Here is a 17,280-nt window from a genome sequence, read left to right as displayed (position 1 = left end):
GGCCAGAGTGCTGAAGCTCGGCGCATTATTATTATGAAGCTAGGGCACATGTGGAGGACACACGCGCAAAAATATACTTGTTTTCTATTACATTTATTGGGCCCACTTACTTTTTCTTAGGCCCACCCACAAATGAGTTTCTGGCTACGCTAATGGTGACATTTGACAGACTTCTCTGAGCTCCGCAGCCATTACACTTTTCAGCTTGCACACCCCCTGGCGGCAGCTCGCGCATCCCCGGGGGTGCGCGCACCACAATTTGGGAATCCCTGAACTAGATCATAAAATTTCAGTAGTTTATATTTGATGAATAACGGATTGGATGGATCTCTATAGTGATTGTTATTAATGATTCTCAGTGCTCTTTTCTGTACAATAAACAGTGGTTGTGCATGAGTTTTACATGTGGATCCTCATATTTCTACACAGTAAGTCAAGTATGGAACAATTAGTGAGTTATACAATGTCAGCAATCCAGAACTATTCAGTAAAAACTTAACTTTATGTAGTACTGCAATGGCTTTGGCAATTTTACCTCTGATTTAACCTATGTGTGACTTCCAGGTGATAGCTTCATCAAAATGACTCCTAAGAATTTTGTTTCTGTCACCCTTTGAATGTCCATTCCATTTAGTTGTATTGTTACATCTTTGTTGTCTCTGTCATTAAACAATATAAAATTTGTTTTATTAAGATTCAGTGAAAGTCTGTTTATGTCAAACCAGTTGTTAACTTTTATCAGTTCATCATTTATCACTCTAGTTACTTCATTAATATATACTTGTTGCCTCCACTCTTCCATCTCCCAGCACATTCTCTGCTTATGAAGTGAATGAAGCCAATGAGTCACTCTGCTCCACACTCGGCTCTTGTCTTAATAACTTGTGTCCTTTAGTCACTAGACCTGCTAGAGCCTCTCAGTCGCACCCTTGGCTAAATGATACCCTCCGGGCTCTACGCACCAATCTTAGAGCTGCGGAACGGAAATGGCGCAAAACAAGAGATCCTGGTGATCTATTGAAATTTCATGATTTACTGTCCTCATTCTCTGCCAGCATCACTGATGCAAAGAAAGCTTTCTACACTGACAAAATTCTCAGCTCTACTGACTCTCAGAAACTATTTTCAACATTCAAAACTCTGCTCAACCCTCCGTCTCCACCTCCTACCAACAATCTATCAGCTGACACCTTTGCCTCATTCTTCACTGACAAAGTGGCAGCTATAAGCAAACAGTTTTCTCAACTGGCCACTCCTGAACATTCACAACCACAAACTCCTTCAAGCCCAACCATCTCAGACCCTACTGCTTCATTTTCCTCTTTTTCCCCTGTCACTGAGAACTGTGTGTCCAAGCTTCTCACGTGCAGCCGCCCTACTACATGCCCACTTGACCCCATTCCAACTAAGCTGCTCCAAGCTATTGCTCCCACAGTAGCCACAGCAGTCACACATGTGATCAATGCATCACTGACATCCGGTACTTTTCCCTTCTCTCTCAAGCATGCTCAGGTTAAACCGCTGCTAAAAAAAACATCTCTTCCTCCAAATCATGTGGAGAACTACCGACCTATCGCTCTCCTCCCTTTTCTGTCCAAAATCATTGAAAAGGTGGCTTTCAAGCAGATCACAGAATACCTCTCACAAAACTGTCTGCTTGACCCTTACCAATCTGGGTTCAAAAAGGGCCACTCCACTGAAACTGCTCTGTTAGCAGTGACTGAATCCTTAAAAGTAGCTAGAGCGACTGGCAAATCCTCAGTGCTTATCCTGCTCGACTTATCGGCTGCATTTGACACCGTCAACCATGGCTTCCTTTTGTCCGCACTCTCTAGCATGGGCATCACAGAGAAAGCACACGCCTGGTTTGAATCTTACCTCACAGGACGATCATTCAGCGTATCTTGGCTTGGACAGTCCTCTACCGTGCACCACCTTGCCACAGGAGTCCCCCAGGGCTCTGTACTAGGACCTCTTCTCTTTGCCATATACACCACCTCACTGGGTGAGATCATTCGATCACATGGCTTCTCCTACCACTGCTATGCAGACGACACCCAACTCTATCTGTCATTTCCACCGGACGACCACACTATCTCAGCACGAATATCAGACTGTCTCTCTGACATCTCAAAATGGATGAAATCCCACCATCTCCAACTCAACCTCTCTAAAACTGAACTGCTTGTCATCCCAGCAAAACCATCCATACAGCACAATATCTCAATCCAGAATGACTTCCTAAGTCTGGCTCCTTCAAAGGCAGTTCGAAATCTGGGTGTTGTCATTGATGAACACATGGCCTTTAAAGATCATGTTGCCTCTGTTGCCCGTTCATGCCGCTTTGCGCTGTACAACATATGAAAGATCAGACCATACCTAACACAACATGCCACCCAGCTCCTGGTGCAATCTACTGTCATCTCCCGTCTCGACTACTGCAATGCTCTTCTAACTGGTCTTCCAGGCTGTACTGTGAGACCTCTTCAAATGGTCCAGAACGCAGCGGCACGTCTGGTCTTCAATCAGCCTAAAAGAGCACACGTCACCCCTCTGTTCATTGAGCTCCACTGGCTACCGCTAGCAGCACGCATCAAATTCAAATTGCTAACACTAGCATACAAAGTCCGAGACGGTACGGCTCCCATCTACCTGAATCCTCTTGCAAAGGCTTACGTCTCGGCCCGGCCGCTCCGGTCATCACAGGATTGTCGGCTAGCAGTGCCTACACCACGCTCAGGACAATCCAGACTTTTCTCATGCATCGTTCCACAAATGTGGAATGACCTTCCTAACACTACCAGAACTGTGGCTTCCTTTTCTATTTTCAAGAAACTCCTGAAGACCCTGCTCTTCAGAGAGCATCTTCTTAACTAGCACCTTGCCTGCACCTGTCCCCCCTCTCTACTGTCCACTCCTTGTTCCCTCCTCTCCATGACTGATGTCAATTTGTTGTTGTTACTATTGTTGTTAGCCTCAAGGGCAAAATGCCGATTATCACTTGTAAGTCGCTTTGGACAAAAGCGTCTGCTAAATACATAAACATAAAACATAAACATTAATATCCGACCCTGAATAGAACAATGTTGTGTCATCAGCAAATAAAACAGTACCGAGCAGCTTAGATACATTTACAAGATCATTAATAAATAGTATGAACAGTTTAGGTCCAAGGACCGACCCTTGTGGCACACCATAATTAATCTCCCGCAGTTCTGATGTAGTGTTGTTTAGTTGGACAAATTGTTTTCTATTCTTTAAATAACTTCTAACCCATTGATGCGCCACATCTCTTATTCCATACTGATGTAATTTCTGAAGTAACCTCGAGTGATCGAGAACATCATCCTTTTTGTTTGTGAAAATATTATCGAGGATCGTAGCACTGTGAGATGTGACTGGTTGTTTTATTAATCAGGGGGAATAAACCTAAACTACATTAAATCAACAAAGTCCATTGATATTCTTTGTTCCTCAGGAGTTTCTAAATTAATATTAAAATTTCCACACATTAACCAGGTTTTGTTTCTAATTTGATCAACCAGCTCCATCATCTTGTCAGTAAATTGCATGACACAAATATCAGATATTTAACATTCAGGTTAAACATGTTTAAACAAAAATGTCTAAAATCTATCATCACATGACAACACGAGGCAGAAACACCAAAAGCAACAAGACAGGGAGGTTTTATCATCAGTAAATGTTTTATTTGTCTTTAGCACACTTTGTTTTCCCTTTCAGCAATAAATCTGGTTTCTGTTTTACTTTTATAAGCATTTAAAGAGAATTAAAGAAAATATTGCACTTAAAACGAGAAGAAATAATAATTATGAAGCAAGAAGGAAGGAGAACCATCACAGGGCTCTTCTACTACACAGCAAAGCCAGATTACATGTGCCTCCTCCAGACTGGGCAGCTTAGCTTCTCACAAACGTAGTGCTTCGATATGGAGTCTGAGTTTCTTCCGCTGTTTCGATACAGGAGAACTCAAAAGTTACAACATGCACAAACAAGCAGGGCTCACAGGGGTGCAACAGTCTTTAAAAAGACTTCAACAACAGCTGTTTTTCTTTTTGAAAACCCTTTTCGCACAATTGAAAATGCAGCGTCAGGTGTGTGAAGTGAGGAGTAGTTTAGGACATCCTCACAGGTAAAAAGGTGTTGACCCAAGTCTGGCAGTAGTTTTATAGAATGAATGAAACAGAGATGCAGCTTGAGTGACGGTGCAGCAGCGCACTCTTTAATCTAACGTCCCAATGTGGTGTCTGTGTGTGTTTTTGTTGTGCTTTGCTGTGCTGTGTTTCGGTTAATTTGACCGATGTGTGTTGTACGATGCATGGTAACCAAGGCAACCAGGAGATCTGAGTCCTCCGCGGAGAACGTAAAGGTAAATTCTGCATCTTCACATTCAGATGTATTGGAGTTGCTGCCCTCAGCCCGTGTTTATGTACATGCATCTCTTGTACATGCACAGACGTTGGGAGGAGGGGATTAGAATAAATACAAGCGCTGGAGTTTCAGTTTAGGTCTCAAAAGATCGTAACCCTGCTGAGACTTGTTGGTCCTTGTTTCAAAATTATTAATCACGCAAATGGATCTTGTGCCAACACCTTACCTAAAACAATCAGAGTTTGCACCGAAACAACATAAAACAACAAAAAGGCGATTCAGGGCTGTAACGATACATGTCATGTTGCCAAAACTGCAAAAAGCTGAATCAGATTTAGGTTTCACACACTGGTTCCTCTTGTGCTTCTCTGAGTGGTAGCTGAAATACTGAGTTGGTGCTGTCGAAGTTTTCTGCTCACACGCCGGGACTCCTTCTCAGTGAGAGATTTGACCAGCAGAGGAGTGGGGCTTACTGAGCCTCCGCCACAGGGCCGTGGACATCCCCATCACATTTCACTCATCTCTTTGTTTTCCATCCAGCTCATCCGGACAGAAAGGCACATGTGGGAGACAGATAAGCATCAACCAAACAGCCACATGTTCCTGTTAGTGGACTACATTCTTCATTCTCAAGCAAGCATCAACCGACGTGAGGTTAATGAGCTCTGGGTGGTTTCAGATGATAAAACCAGGCTAGGTTTCCAGTGTCTACAGCTCTCTACGGGACCTCTGGGACAATATAATCACTGCAGTTACATTGAAAAGTGACACCAAAATCTACAGAAGTAATCCAGATAAATTCAGCCGTCGTCGTCACTGTAGGAAGGGACCGAGAAGGTCCTACTGGTCTGAGAGAACCAGATATAGAAATACTCTAATCCTACGGTACAGAGTTTTGATCATGAGCCTACACTACAACAAGTTCACAGTAAACGGACCGCTGGATCTACCTCTTCTAGGTTTCTATTTTACCGTGTTAGTTGGAGGAAAAAGAACGTTGTCATGTAAACAAAAATTAAATCAGACAGAAGGAGAAAAGAGTAACAAGAAAAGCACAAATGAGTCTGAAGTGTTTCTGGAAGCTGAAGGTCAGTGTGGAGCTGGGATGAAGCCAGATGTTCACCTACTGTTAATAGCAGTGTTCTCTTAATTATTACAGGAGCTAAAAGTGATCATTATGCTGTTGAGACTGTTGCCCTTTTGCTCTTGTGATTTTTAAACAGCATTTCTCTTGTTGTCTCCGGTATTTGAGACCCTATTTATTTATTTATTTGAGTCTATCATTACCCAAATGATTCCCAACAATTATTTAATTAATCAATTTTTTTTGAGAATCTGAAAGATACCAGATTAGAAAACAGAAAAACAAGTCTGGAATATTTTCTTTACCGAACAAAAGGATAAATACATCAGAACGGTCTCTGTGGTACTAACAGCCAAAATGATTTTTAGAAGAACACTATCCGGGTCGGTTTCATTAGAAACAGATATGAATTTACAGAAGGAACTAATGAAATGAAACAAACAGGACGGTGCGACGGATGGAGGAGAGGGGAAACTGGTCCTAAAACTCAATCTTGCAGGCGGGGAAAGACTCGTCCTGCATGACGACGGTGCTGCTAGAGGCTAGAACCATGATGTTGAGCTCCTGCTGCCTCTCATGGGTCTGCTGGTACCAGTCACGGGTCACCTCAGTGTCGTGGGTCGGGATCAGAGTCACCTGAGAGAAGGGTGGTAAAATGACTCAAGGTGAGGTGAAACGAGTCTAAAACAATTCAGTTCAACAGATTTAAGCATTTCTAAATGATGTGAAGAATTGTTGTGAATATTTTCACTAAACGGTTGAATTATCACAGGTCTTTATATCTCAATATTCTGCTTTTGGTACTAATTTGGATAAAATTAGGTTTTGTTACAAATTAGTTGCCAGTGATCTAATTAGCTCAAATTCTTCACGTAATGATTTATTTTCTCCTCACCCAAAATTTTCAGTGATTTTATTTTTAATTAGATGTTTTTTGGTATTTGTCAGAATATTTTAGCATATGTGTTAGCATCAAAATCTAAACTCTGAGATTCCCCTCAAATCTAGATTTTGCTCAGTTTGAATCTACAACATGTTGCCTTTGGACTATTTTAACCTGGATTTAGACTTTGGGTCCTCAGTTATGCAAATTCAGATAATTTTGTGAATGTTTTGTTGGGATCTTTTCCATATGTTCTGTCATGTGCTGAAATATTCAAGCCTGACCAGCAGGTGGCAGTAGCTTAGAAATGGGAAGAATTTGGCTTGTTAAACGCCTGATTTGCAGCAGACATTTTGACTGGAAAGAACAGGGAAAGCACTGATGTGCTAATGAGGGCTGCATTCTATTTTGAAGCTATGCTCACTTGTGGTTTTTCAAAGCACAGGTGTGAGAGTGGAATGAAGCCCTAGTTAACTCACTTTTTCTGCTCTTGCGGGTCAAAATGAATAAATGCATTTAATTTATCTTGGGAGTCAAGACTTGGAGCTGGAAATGACTTCAAATTACCCCTTCTTTCCACCGGAGCCGTCAGCAGCACGTTACTGCAGCAGCACGTCATAGCTGCTGATAGGAACCGCTGTGGTCAACAGAACCTTTTCCACTGGAGCCGTCAGCAGCGCGAGTCGGCCGCATCTCAGGAGCAGCATGTCGCGGCCTTTACGCGCCAGTTCTATTTTCTACGTGCGACGCCTCTGAAACGGGTCAAGTTCGACATTTTTGGGAAAGACAGGAAATCGGACGCGGAAATGGAGAGAAGCTCCCGAGATTTTCAGAATAAAGAAACATACTTCCTTCCGGTTGCTTTACTTTTAAAAAAGGTTACTAACTGTGCGGCCCTGTGAGAAGTTATCACCTAGCTAGCGGTCTCCTTTGTTTTTCAGGTCCGTATTGGCGATTATAAAACGGACAGAACATAAAACACAAACCATGTTGTAGTTTTCTCCTGCTTGTTGTTGTGTTTACTGACGAAGTCACTCGTGTGACTTTGTGCTCTGTCGGTGACAGCTGCTCCCCTGCTGCTTCGCATCTCGTGGGAAGAGCCAAGCAGCAGCTTACGCGAGCAAGACGTGCTGCTGCAGTAACGTGCTGCTGACGGCTCCCGTGGAAAGAAGGGGTTAGACTCTAGTGTTCCAACTGCAAGTCAGAAAGACCAGTCAGACCGTTAGTGACCAGTCAACACTACAACAACATTTGAACCAGGGTTGGGGGTAAAGAGGGGGTATTCCGAAGAGCAACAGGTTTGGAAAAATGGCAGATCTGCTCCATGACGGACAGTGTTCTACAGGTCCAGGGGGCCAGATTCAAAGGGTGTCCTACCCAGATTTCAGGACCGGGGACTTACCCCCTCATGGTGATTCTGGGGCTCGGGATGGGCTGATTTTAAACAAAATGAAACCCCAAAACGGCTCAGGAGACCCTTGAATTATTTGTCTCTTCTTTATCTTCTTTATTCCCCACCCCACCGCGCGGTGCCCTACACAAGGTGCATGATACCCATGCTAAAGACCACTGCAAATGTACTGAAAAAACAAGTGACCTTGTTCAAAACAAAAACAAAATAACTGTGTGAATACAGTAGCAAACATGTTTAATGAAAGTAGCTGTCAAACTAAACAAGAATAAATAAAAACAGTTTGTGTACCTGTAGGTTTGATCCCCACTGAGCTTTGGCATCCAACAAAGCATCAAGGACCGAGCGGCTCGGTTCGCCGCCTGTAGCATCGTTTCCACTCACTACGTAGTACGCAGAACGAATGCGTTTGAAAAATTCTTGGTCCACATTCTTGGCACTGCAGTGGTTTGGAATGTAGGCCAAATCCACATAAATGGGGAGGCCGGGAGCAGCTGCAGAACTGGACTTCTGAGAACCTGGGAGACAACAAAACAAACCATTTAGTAACAATGTTGTTTTACTGTCCTGTCTGTCAGCATGACTTTCTTTGACTTGATGTATACCACAAAACATTTCACTTTCACATTTAATTTGCTCACCTGAGCTACTTTTGACGCCATTTGTCAGCCCTTTGCCTGGGTTGTAGCTCGACCTGGAGAGGTCATCGTCTTTAGAGCCTTGTCCATCTGACAGACGAGACATGTGTGAACTCTTGTCTGCTTCCTTTTTCTTCAGTAAAGTGCTGCGAGGAGATGGCGTCTGTTTGACAGGCATTGGAGACCTCTTGCGTCGAGCTGGAGATGCTGATTTGGTTTTTCCTAAAGTCTTCTTGAAGCTTTTTGCTTTTGGCTCTTTCTTGAAAGAGCCATTTTCCAAAGACTCGGGATCCACCATGCAAACATCTGGCTGAGGAGGGTGAGGGTGAGGGTCCATGAGGGGAGCAGGAGGAGGGTCACGGCTCCTCCTTGAGGCAGAGTGATGGCTGCTTCCTCCTGCAGCTGGTTTATCAACAGGCATGTAGTCTCCATCCTCATCTGAGTCCATGTTGCCTCCACCAGTGACTGAGGGGTACTCTTCGGTGCCCGGAGGCACATCAGAGTCTGACTGAGAGCCCAGAGACTCACTGATGGAGGTGGGTGGGGTGTCCTCTGTAGCCAGACCCAATCCTGCTGCCATCCCACTGGCCTGGTGCAGGGAGCTGCTGTCCCTGGTGTGGGACTGCTGAGGAGGGGGTTGCTTGTGAGTCCTTCTTTTGACTGACAGATCGTGTTCATCACCTTCCTGTGACTGATCACTTCTGCGGCCTTCCTCTGCATCATCCTCATCGCTCGAAAACTGGCGCATGCAAGGATTGATGAAGGAAGGTGACAGGTCTTCTTTGTGCTGCCTGTACTCTGAGGATGAGTATCCAGGAGAGGTGCGGCTAGTGTAAGAGGAGGTCGCTCCTACATGTACATCCTGGTCACTATCATCATCATCATCATCGTCATCATCCTGCTCACCTCGGCTGCATTCTTCTGCATAGAACTGTGAGCGGAATGGCTGGTCAGCAGCAGCAAGTGAAAGTGGCCGGGCTGGGTGCTCTGGCTCCGTCTCACATTCCTCCTCAAACTCGTCATCGTGGCGGTAATGAGGAGGGGAATCTCCAGGCACCATAGCCATTTGAGGCTTTGGCATCTCCCACTCATACAAACTCCTGACATAACCTGCAGCTCCCTCTCTGGACTCCACTTTGGCTGAGTCTGTCGGAGCTCCTCCTGCTGCCGCTCCAGAAGGAACGGCGGTGCCCACGCTCGTCTCTGTGGGACCGTTTGTTTTATCTGCTTTGCTGCTCTGAAGAGGCGTTGAAATGTAGGAGCTCAGAACATCTGGAAGTGCATCGCCTGTCTTTTCACTTACAGCTGGAGCAACAGGCGTGTCAGAAAAGGGGAGACTACCAACCAGTCCGCTGGAAGGAGACCTGTGGGTCATTTCACGCATGTATGCCTCCTCATCCTCTTCTTCACTGCTGTCAGTCTCCTCAAAGTAATGCTTGCCTTCAATGTCTGGTCGAGGGGAGGACGTGACACCGAACAGAGCAGCACTGGCTGCCTCTTTCTCCATGGAGAAATCTGTAAAAGGACCTGCTGCAGCCCCAAATCCAGCTGCTGTGTCCAGCTTGGTCTCTTCTGACCACCCAGGCTTGTAAAAGCAGTCAGATGGAAGCCCTTCATCAGGAACTCCACCCAATGGACCTACATGTTCCTTGCCTTCCAGAATGGTGGTGGATGGATGTGAAGGGCAGGATTTGACCTCCTCAAATGGACTAAGGGGTGAGAAGCGAGCTAAACTGGAACTAGACTCTGCTGCGGTTGCCATAGTCGTGTATTTCTCAGAAACCTCCAGGTAGTCATCTTTGACGCCAGTTGAGCTGGAGATGGGAGAGTCTATGACGAGCGAGGGTTCCTCTTTAAAAGATGAGTACTCAAAGAGAGCTTCAGCCGATGCGGGTGTCTCCAGCTCCTCTCCAAACTGCCGGCTGGTGGAGAGGGAACCAGACGTGGAGGAGGAGTAGCTATAGGCCGAGGAGGAGGAGTACCCAGGGGCAGCTGTAGTCGTGTACTGAAAATTAGTTTCAAGAGAACTCTTACTCAGAATTTCAGGTGTCTTCTGTTTGTCAAATTCAGAATCAGCTCTGTCACTTTGGTAACAACTGTCCTCTTTGGACATCAGAGGGGAGTCTTCTCTTCCTTCGTCTCCAGCTTGACCTAATGAGAATGAGTCCTTCTCTTCTGTCGAGTATGAGTACTCAAACCCTGAAGAACAACCAGAGAAACTTCCAGCTCCTGAATCCACCGGTTTTGAGTCCGTTTTGGCTTCATCTTCAGCCTTTAGGAATGAACTTGAGCCGCTCTCATTGACCCTCGGCTTCCCCTGACTGTTGTAACCGTACCCCGCCATAGAAACCATAAATTCAGGTCTGTTTGAGCTAAGCATTTGACTTACAGGACTTGCTGCTTCCTTCTCAGACTTCTCTTTTGCACCTTTCTCCACATCAGAACCAGCGCCACCATCATCTTCCTCTTCTTCCTCGTCATCTTCCTCCTCATCCTCCTCCTCCTCCTCATCATCATCGATAACTTCATCATCATCATAATCCTCCTCATCCTTTGCAGTTAGTTTTCTCATATCTACCTCTAAACTTGCCCCCTTCTCGCTGTAGCCGGAGGCAGCAGAGGTGTCGGGTGTCACTGAGGAGAACGTTGGGGGCTTCGTGATGTCCACTTGACCTTTTAGCGCCAAACCATCAAATCCTTCATCTTCCTCTGATGACAAAGAAGTGGTTGATGCTTCAGGCCTGTCCGCCACCGAAGGGAAACGACTACTTTGGCTGTATTCAAACATCTCTTTATCTTGGGTCTCCTTTTCCAGTTGATCTATGGCAGAGGTGCTCTTTGACTCAAGCCATGAGGACATGGAGAATTCCTTCTCGGACGTCTTGTCCATGATGGTGGCTGCTGACTGAGGCTCGTGTTTCTGCAGATCCACTTTGCCTTTTGCAGTGTCTTGCTCCGCCTTGTCATCAGACTCTTGGCGATACAGATCGGATTCCTCTGAGCTTGTTTTGCTGTCGTAAAGATCGCCGTACGAGAAGGTTTTGCCATGGACATAGGGCGTGTCTTGTCTTGTATACACTGCCCTTTCTTTGCTCTCTTTCTCTGGATTAGCATAAAGACTGAAGTGAACACTTTTTTCCGGCTCGTTGATGCTAACATCACCTTTCTCAATGATTTCTTTATCATCTGAAATTGGTTTTGCTCCTACTCCACTTGGGAAGTCGTTGGGTTTTTCATCTTCCTCCTCACCAGAACACATCACTTTTTGTTTTGGTGTTTCTGTTGTGCTGAAGGACACTTGAGTCTTGTCTGGACTCTTGGTTTCTGTTTCTGTCTTTGCAGATTTTGCCTCAAACGAAAAGTCATCGTCCAAGAAGCAACCCTCTTTGGCCTCCATTAGCTTAGCTTTTATAGTAGGCTGTAACTCCTTTTTGACAAAATATTCATCCCCGCTGTCTTCGTCAGACTCCTCAGATGCTTCGTCAAATGTGGTTTTGTTACCTGGCAGGTCAATAACGGAGGTATTTTCAGAGATAATGACTGATCTTTCAGCTTTTTGGATGTCGGACTTCAAATCGGTAACTGTTTCATGTTTTTCTTCTGTCTTTAAGGCTTTTTCCTCTGTTGGTGAGTAGCTGCTACTTGTGGGCACTGACTGTGTGGGCGAAGCTAATTTCATGGTGCTGTCATCAGGACTTAAGCACCTTTCCTCACTATCCTGCCCGGAGTGGGGCTCTAGCATGGGACAGAAAGATGGAGGGGGTGAAACAGGCTTGATCTCAGCAGCAGTGTTAACCGCCTCAGCTCTGAAGAGAGCCTGTTTTTCCTCCTCAGCTTGTGTTGGACTGACGGGAGGAAGATATTTCTCTTTTTCAAGGCGCATCATAAAGGCAGCGTGTTCATAGCCCTCTTGAAGTTTACCTAAAGGAATGTCAACATTTGGGGTCTGGTCCTCATCCTCATCTTCCTCATCGTCGTCTTCTTCATGGATTGACTTAATCTTTGCTTCACTCTCGATCTCTGGTATATTAGGTTGGTACTCGTCAGAGGAAGGAGACTTAAAACACTTGTCATCTTCCAGTGAGGAGGTGGGAGAAATGGTTCCAGCAGAGTGAAGGTAGTCCTTTCCTTGGGCAGCCTCTGCACGAGATGGGACACTGTTAATGGTGTCCAGTAGGAGTGAGTTCCTCCCAACGTCTTCGGTCTGAGGGGCAGTCATCGAGGTGATGGACTGGTCTTCGGCTACAGATGTGGCGAAGGAAGAAAGTTTGTCATATTCAGTGATGGATGTTGCAGAGGAGATATGCTCCTCTTCAGCAAGAGGAGCAGCAATGATGGCAGGGTAGGGTGCAAGCTCGGGCTCATGACCACCCACGATACTTTTGGGTTTGACATCTGCAGCATCTGAAAGTGCAGAACTCTTCATCTCCTTAATACCATGCATAGAGTCAAAGGTGCCAGGGACATCGGGAACAGAGACATCGCAAGAAGCCACGTCGTAGCGCAGCTGTGGGATCCTGTCTTCTGTATCCTCGTGGATCTCCTCATCAGAGATGGTCTGCTCTGTCTCAGAGTAACCAGGGATGGTTTCATCTTGGATGTAGGAGAACTGCTCAGAGGCCGAGGCTGTTACAGGTGCTGCAGCTGTTAAAGGCTTTTGTTCAGCTGGTCTGATGTCCCACTCTTTTCCAGCTTTTTCCTTTTTCATGTCATCAGATTTAAATTTTAGGACCTCATCATCTTCGGTTCCTTCTAGTTCAGCCTTCTCAATTACATCACCCTCCTCTTCTGAGCTCTCGCTTTTCTTTGTCCTGTCCGTCATGGTTTCCTTCAGAGAATATGTGTCATGTTTCTCCATTTTCTCTTCTTCGTACTTCTTTTCAAAGCCTTCACTCACATCCTTCAGTGTACCCGTAGCCAGTTCAGATGCACCGTTGTCTTGTATCTCTTCTGTGATGGGGGATTTTGGTGCTGGAGATTCTATCTCGGTGGGCGGAGATGTTAGCTTCTCATCAGGCTCAACTGGAGAAGAAGCTTTAGCATCAATGTGCAGTGATAGTCCACACATCACATCATTCTGGACTGACTCAGTCTTCTGTTTGAACATCTCTTCTTGTCTTAGAGCCTCAAAGTCCTCAGTGAGGTCTTCGGGTGAGGAGACAATGGACCTGTCGGCCAGCGCTGCTGCTGCAACCTCGTCAGGAATGTTCTTTGGAACGGGCTTTTTCTCATTTGCTTCTTCTTTAACGGCTTTGTTCTTGTCAGCCTTGGGTTTGACCTGAGTCTTGGCCTTGTGAAGAGTTTTTCTCACCTCAGGGGTGAGTGGCTTCAAGTCGGGTTTGGTGATTTTTCTCAACTCGGGTTTACCTGAATCTTTCTTTTTGTCTTCTTTTGCCTTACCCTCTTTTTTCTCTTCTTTTCTTATTTTTTCATCTTTCTTTACTTTTTCTTTCTTGGTTTCTTTTTTCTCTTTGTCTTTCTTTTCATCCACCTTAGATGCTTTCTCCTGCTTGGAAGTCTTTTCTTTGGATGTTTTCGTTTTTGCTGTCTTGTCTACTCCTGGGGCCACTTCACTGTTCTTCTGCTGTTTGGTGGCCTTTAAACTGTCACTTTTTAGTTTTCTTTCTTCTTTCTTTTCAATTTTGTTCTCCTTAGTGGTGTCAGTCTTCACCTCATCCTCCTGCCCGCCGCTTTCCTTTTTAATAGCTTTGGCGTGTGGTTTGGGTGAAGATTTGAGGCTCTCCTTGCTGTCTGTTCTTGATCTTATTTTAGTTTGTTTGATGATCGGAGGAGGGGCGCCAGATGAGATGTCCTTCTGAGTGGCCACTGGATATCGCAGGAAGTCGAGATGTTTCAGTTTCTCCAGGCCCTCGAAAATTTTATTTTGCGGAGCATTTCCAGGGAACAGCACCCGCACTATCTTTTCCGTTGGACGATGTGGTATCCAAACGATTAAAGCAGTGACTGATGTCAAATAGGGTACAGATATTTCTCCTTCTTTTCCATTCGACATCATAATCCCGGTCTTGGCTTTGCTGTTCCCGGCCCATTTTTGCATCAGAAACTGCATCTCTTTGCTTTCTTTGACCGGATTTAGGACATACATGTCTAACTTCCCCACACCGAGTTTGTGGAACAAGGTGATTGGTTCAATGGTGTTGCTGACGACCCTGTGAAGAGGCTCAGGTGTGATGCCCAGCTTGTTGAGGTACTGCAGTGTCAGAGATGCTTCTTCAATGCTTCTCTTTACTTTCAGGGTTGACTCTGGCATTCTAAGCTTTTCTGGTACGTTAAAAAATACAATCCCAAGCTCAGGGGAGATCAGGTTCCTCATCCAGTCACCATTGCTACTGGAGCCAGATCCTTGGTTGTGCTCTTCCTCATGCTCCGCTATCTTTCTCTGGAACAACCCATTGATGCCTGGGAGGTTGTCCGCTCCAATGTGGGTGAGCAGAACAGAGTCAATCCTGTCCAGATGTCGTACCAGCTTCCAGAAGCAGGACTTCCTGTCAGAGCCTCCATCTACCAGGATGTTAAATCCGTTCACGGCAAACAAAGCAGAGTCTCCTCTACCACCAGGGAAGATGTAACAGCAGGGTTTGGACAGCTTCAGAAACCCTCCAGAGGTTGGCGGTTCCAGAAGTTCAAAGGGTGATGGTACATCCACAGTCTCAGTGATGTACTCAGTGAACTCTGTGACTCCATCCATGTCTGGAAGGTGGGGTTCAGGGTTCAGGCAATATTCAAGATTTTTCAGTAGCCGCTGCTCCTGATGTTCGCCCAGGGAGCTCCAGCCCCCGTCTCCCTGACAGGAAACAGTAAGCTTGGATGGCTTTGCTGAAGAAGGTCTGGACAGAACTTCGCTCAGCTGAAACACAGAAAGCAAGTGAGTCAATCCCTTCAGTCGTATTTTATGATGACCTTCTAGATTGTAACAAAGTGTAAAAATGGCATTCTGAGCTTACTAGAGGATCGGAGATAATACTGGTGAAGTGATGATAAGTGAAGGCTCCACTTTGAAGCAGGATATCACCTCCCTGCTCAGAGCTCTGGCCACTCAGGATCAACAACTTTTTATCAGCTGAGTCAGTGATCAGAGAGCTGGTCTAGGTAGAGGACGGAAACAGCATTGACATTCAAACGGCATGACAACACACTCACAGCCCTTCACATTAAAACTAAAATGCTAAGTAGCACAATCCTGAAAGGGTAAACGATCAAATCTGAGTTAGGCAAGTTGAGCATCGGTTTGTATCAGTGGCATTTTTAAATGTATCTTTGTGATACTAGGTTTAACTTTTGCCAAAAAATGTGTTTCTCTTGTTTGATGTTGTTGACAAAATAAAAAAACATGGATTATCAAAATCATAACAAAAATATGAACACTCTGTCACAAAAGCATTGAAACAGCCGAGACGATGCACCAAATCTTCAAAACTTATCTAAACTAATTCACAAAATCTAAAAAAGTTCCTGTCTGTTTCTGTTTTTATACTCACTCACTCACTCACTCACTCACTCACTCACTCAAAAATAGACTATTTTAAAATGGATGTTCTATTTTAACCCATATTGTGTTGTTTTATATCCTGTAAGTAAATGTAAACAAGCATTAACAATTTAATCACCAAGGCCTAAACACAAAGGTTCCCCACTATGAAGCATGGCGGTGGCAGCATCATGCTTTGGGGTGGTTGTCATAAACATTTAAAATATAAGAACGGTTTAATAAAATAAAAAATGCTGCTACATGCTGCAGAAAGAAAGCAAAAAGTTATTTAAACCATACATTTCTCATCGCTTTACTAAGGTTTTGTTGTTGTTTCTTTTTTTCTTTGTCTTCTCAACGTGACTCACCTGTAAAGAAGCCGCCTCCTCTGATGGGTTCACCAACACGACTGTCGTGAGGACATCACTCTGATACTGGAGGATTCGCTGACCTACATGAAACAGAAACACAAACTCTTAGACCAGTGGGAGGTAAACACTCCACATGCTACTCTGGTTAGGAAGACCTATGTCAAGACAGCAAATATACTGAATTCAGCAAATTAACTAATTAATGCACACATAATGTGAGTTAATGTAATGGCGTATTGTAAATAAATATAATAAAGAGTATTTCTTTGATTTGTTTTCTAATCTGACATTTGGCATTTATGGTGATTTTTATTGGTTTTAGTGTGAAAGTAAATTTTTCTCTCATTTTATACTCATGCGTTCTAATCACAAAACTCCTGCTGACATAAATTAGTACATGCACTCTGCTAAAAATGAAAACTCTTGATATTTTAGGCTTTTTTATATTTGGAAAATGTCTTAAAAGACCAATCCTAGTGATCAAATAATATTTATCTGAATGAATAAATTGTTAATTAAATTAAAAAAAAACATTAAGTTGGAAAACTTTGCTCATAAAGTAACCTAAGGAGTGATGCTTCCTGTGTGTTAGAAGTATCACTTTAAACTCTTATTTTGAAAAGCTGCACAGTGGCATTCCTGGTGTGTTTTACAGGATGTCAGAAAACTGGGGATTCTTTTTTCTCCAACACTCACACGATGAGTTTAATCCTAAACCTTGTTTTCATGTGAGTTATTGACAACAAGGCAAAGCAGGAAAAAATATCCTAAGCCACAAGTCTCATCTGCTGTTTCCATGGCGACGCTCTGACTGGTGCTGCCAGCAGAGTTACACTGACCCAGTCTTGAGAGAGGAAGACGCATTGCAGCATTTCTATAAGAGGGAGGGGAGGCCTGTGCTGCATGAGAGCATGCACGCAGCTTCACATGCTGCACGAGGAAGAGGCACGCTGCAGAACAACAACAAAACAGGCCATTTAACAAGAAGGAGGTCAGTTTCACAGGAAACATG

At 44.6% G+C, this 17,280-nt stretch overlaps 1 protein-coding gene across 1 annotated transcript in view; it reads right to left on the bottom strand.

Moving 5' to 3' along the window:
- Nucleotides 1-3,684: 3,684 nt before the first annotated feature.
- The window catches only part of map1aa (microtubule-associated protein 1Aa), a 63,074-nt gene continuing 49,478 nt past the window's right edge, over nt 3,685-17,280 (bottom strand). The window contains exons 3-7 of the mRNA XM_015953986.3: nt 16,266-16,348; nt 15,374-15,514; nt 8,412-15,276; nt 8,062-8,288; nt 3,685-6,112 (exon numbers count right to left, since the gene is read on the bottom strand). Of these exons, the coding sequence (XP_015809472.3) occupies nt 5,957-6,112; nt 8,062-8,288; nt 8,412-15,276; nt 15,374-15,514; nt 16,266-16,348 (7,472 nt within the window). The 3' untranslated portion in view covers nt 3,685-5,956. The remainder of the gene's footprint in view (nt 6,113-8,061; nt 8,289-8,411; nt 15,277-15,373; nt 15,515-16,265; nt 16,349-17,280) is intronic.

Source organism: Nothobranchius furzeri, chromosome 9, assembly GCF_043380555.1.
Source record: "Nothobranchius furzeri strain GRZ-AD chromosome 9, NfurGRZ-RIMD1, whole genome shotgun sequence".
In the NCBI taxonomy this organism is placed as follows: Eukaryota; Metazoa; Chordata; class Actinopteri; order Cyprinodontiformes; family Nothobranchiidae; genus Nothobranchius; species Nothobranchius furzeri.
This window is presented reverse-complemented; position numbering and strand designations above follow the sequence as displayed.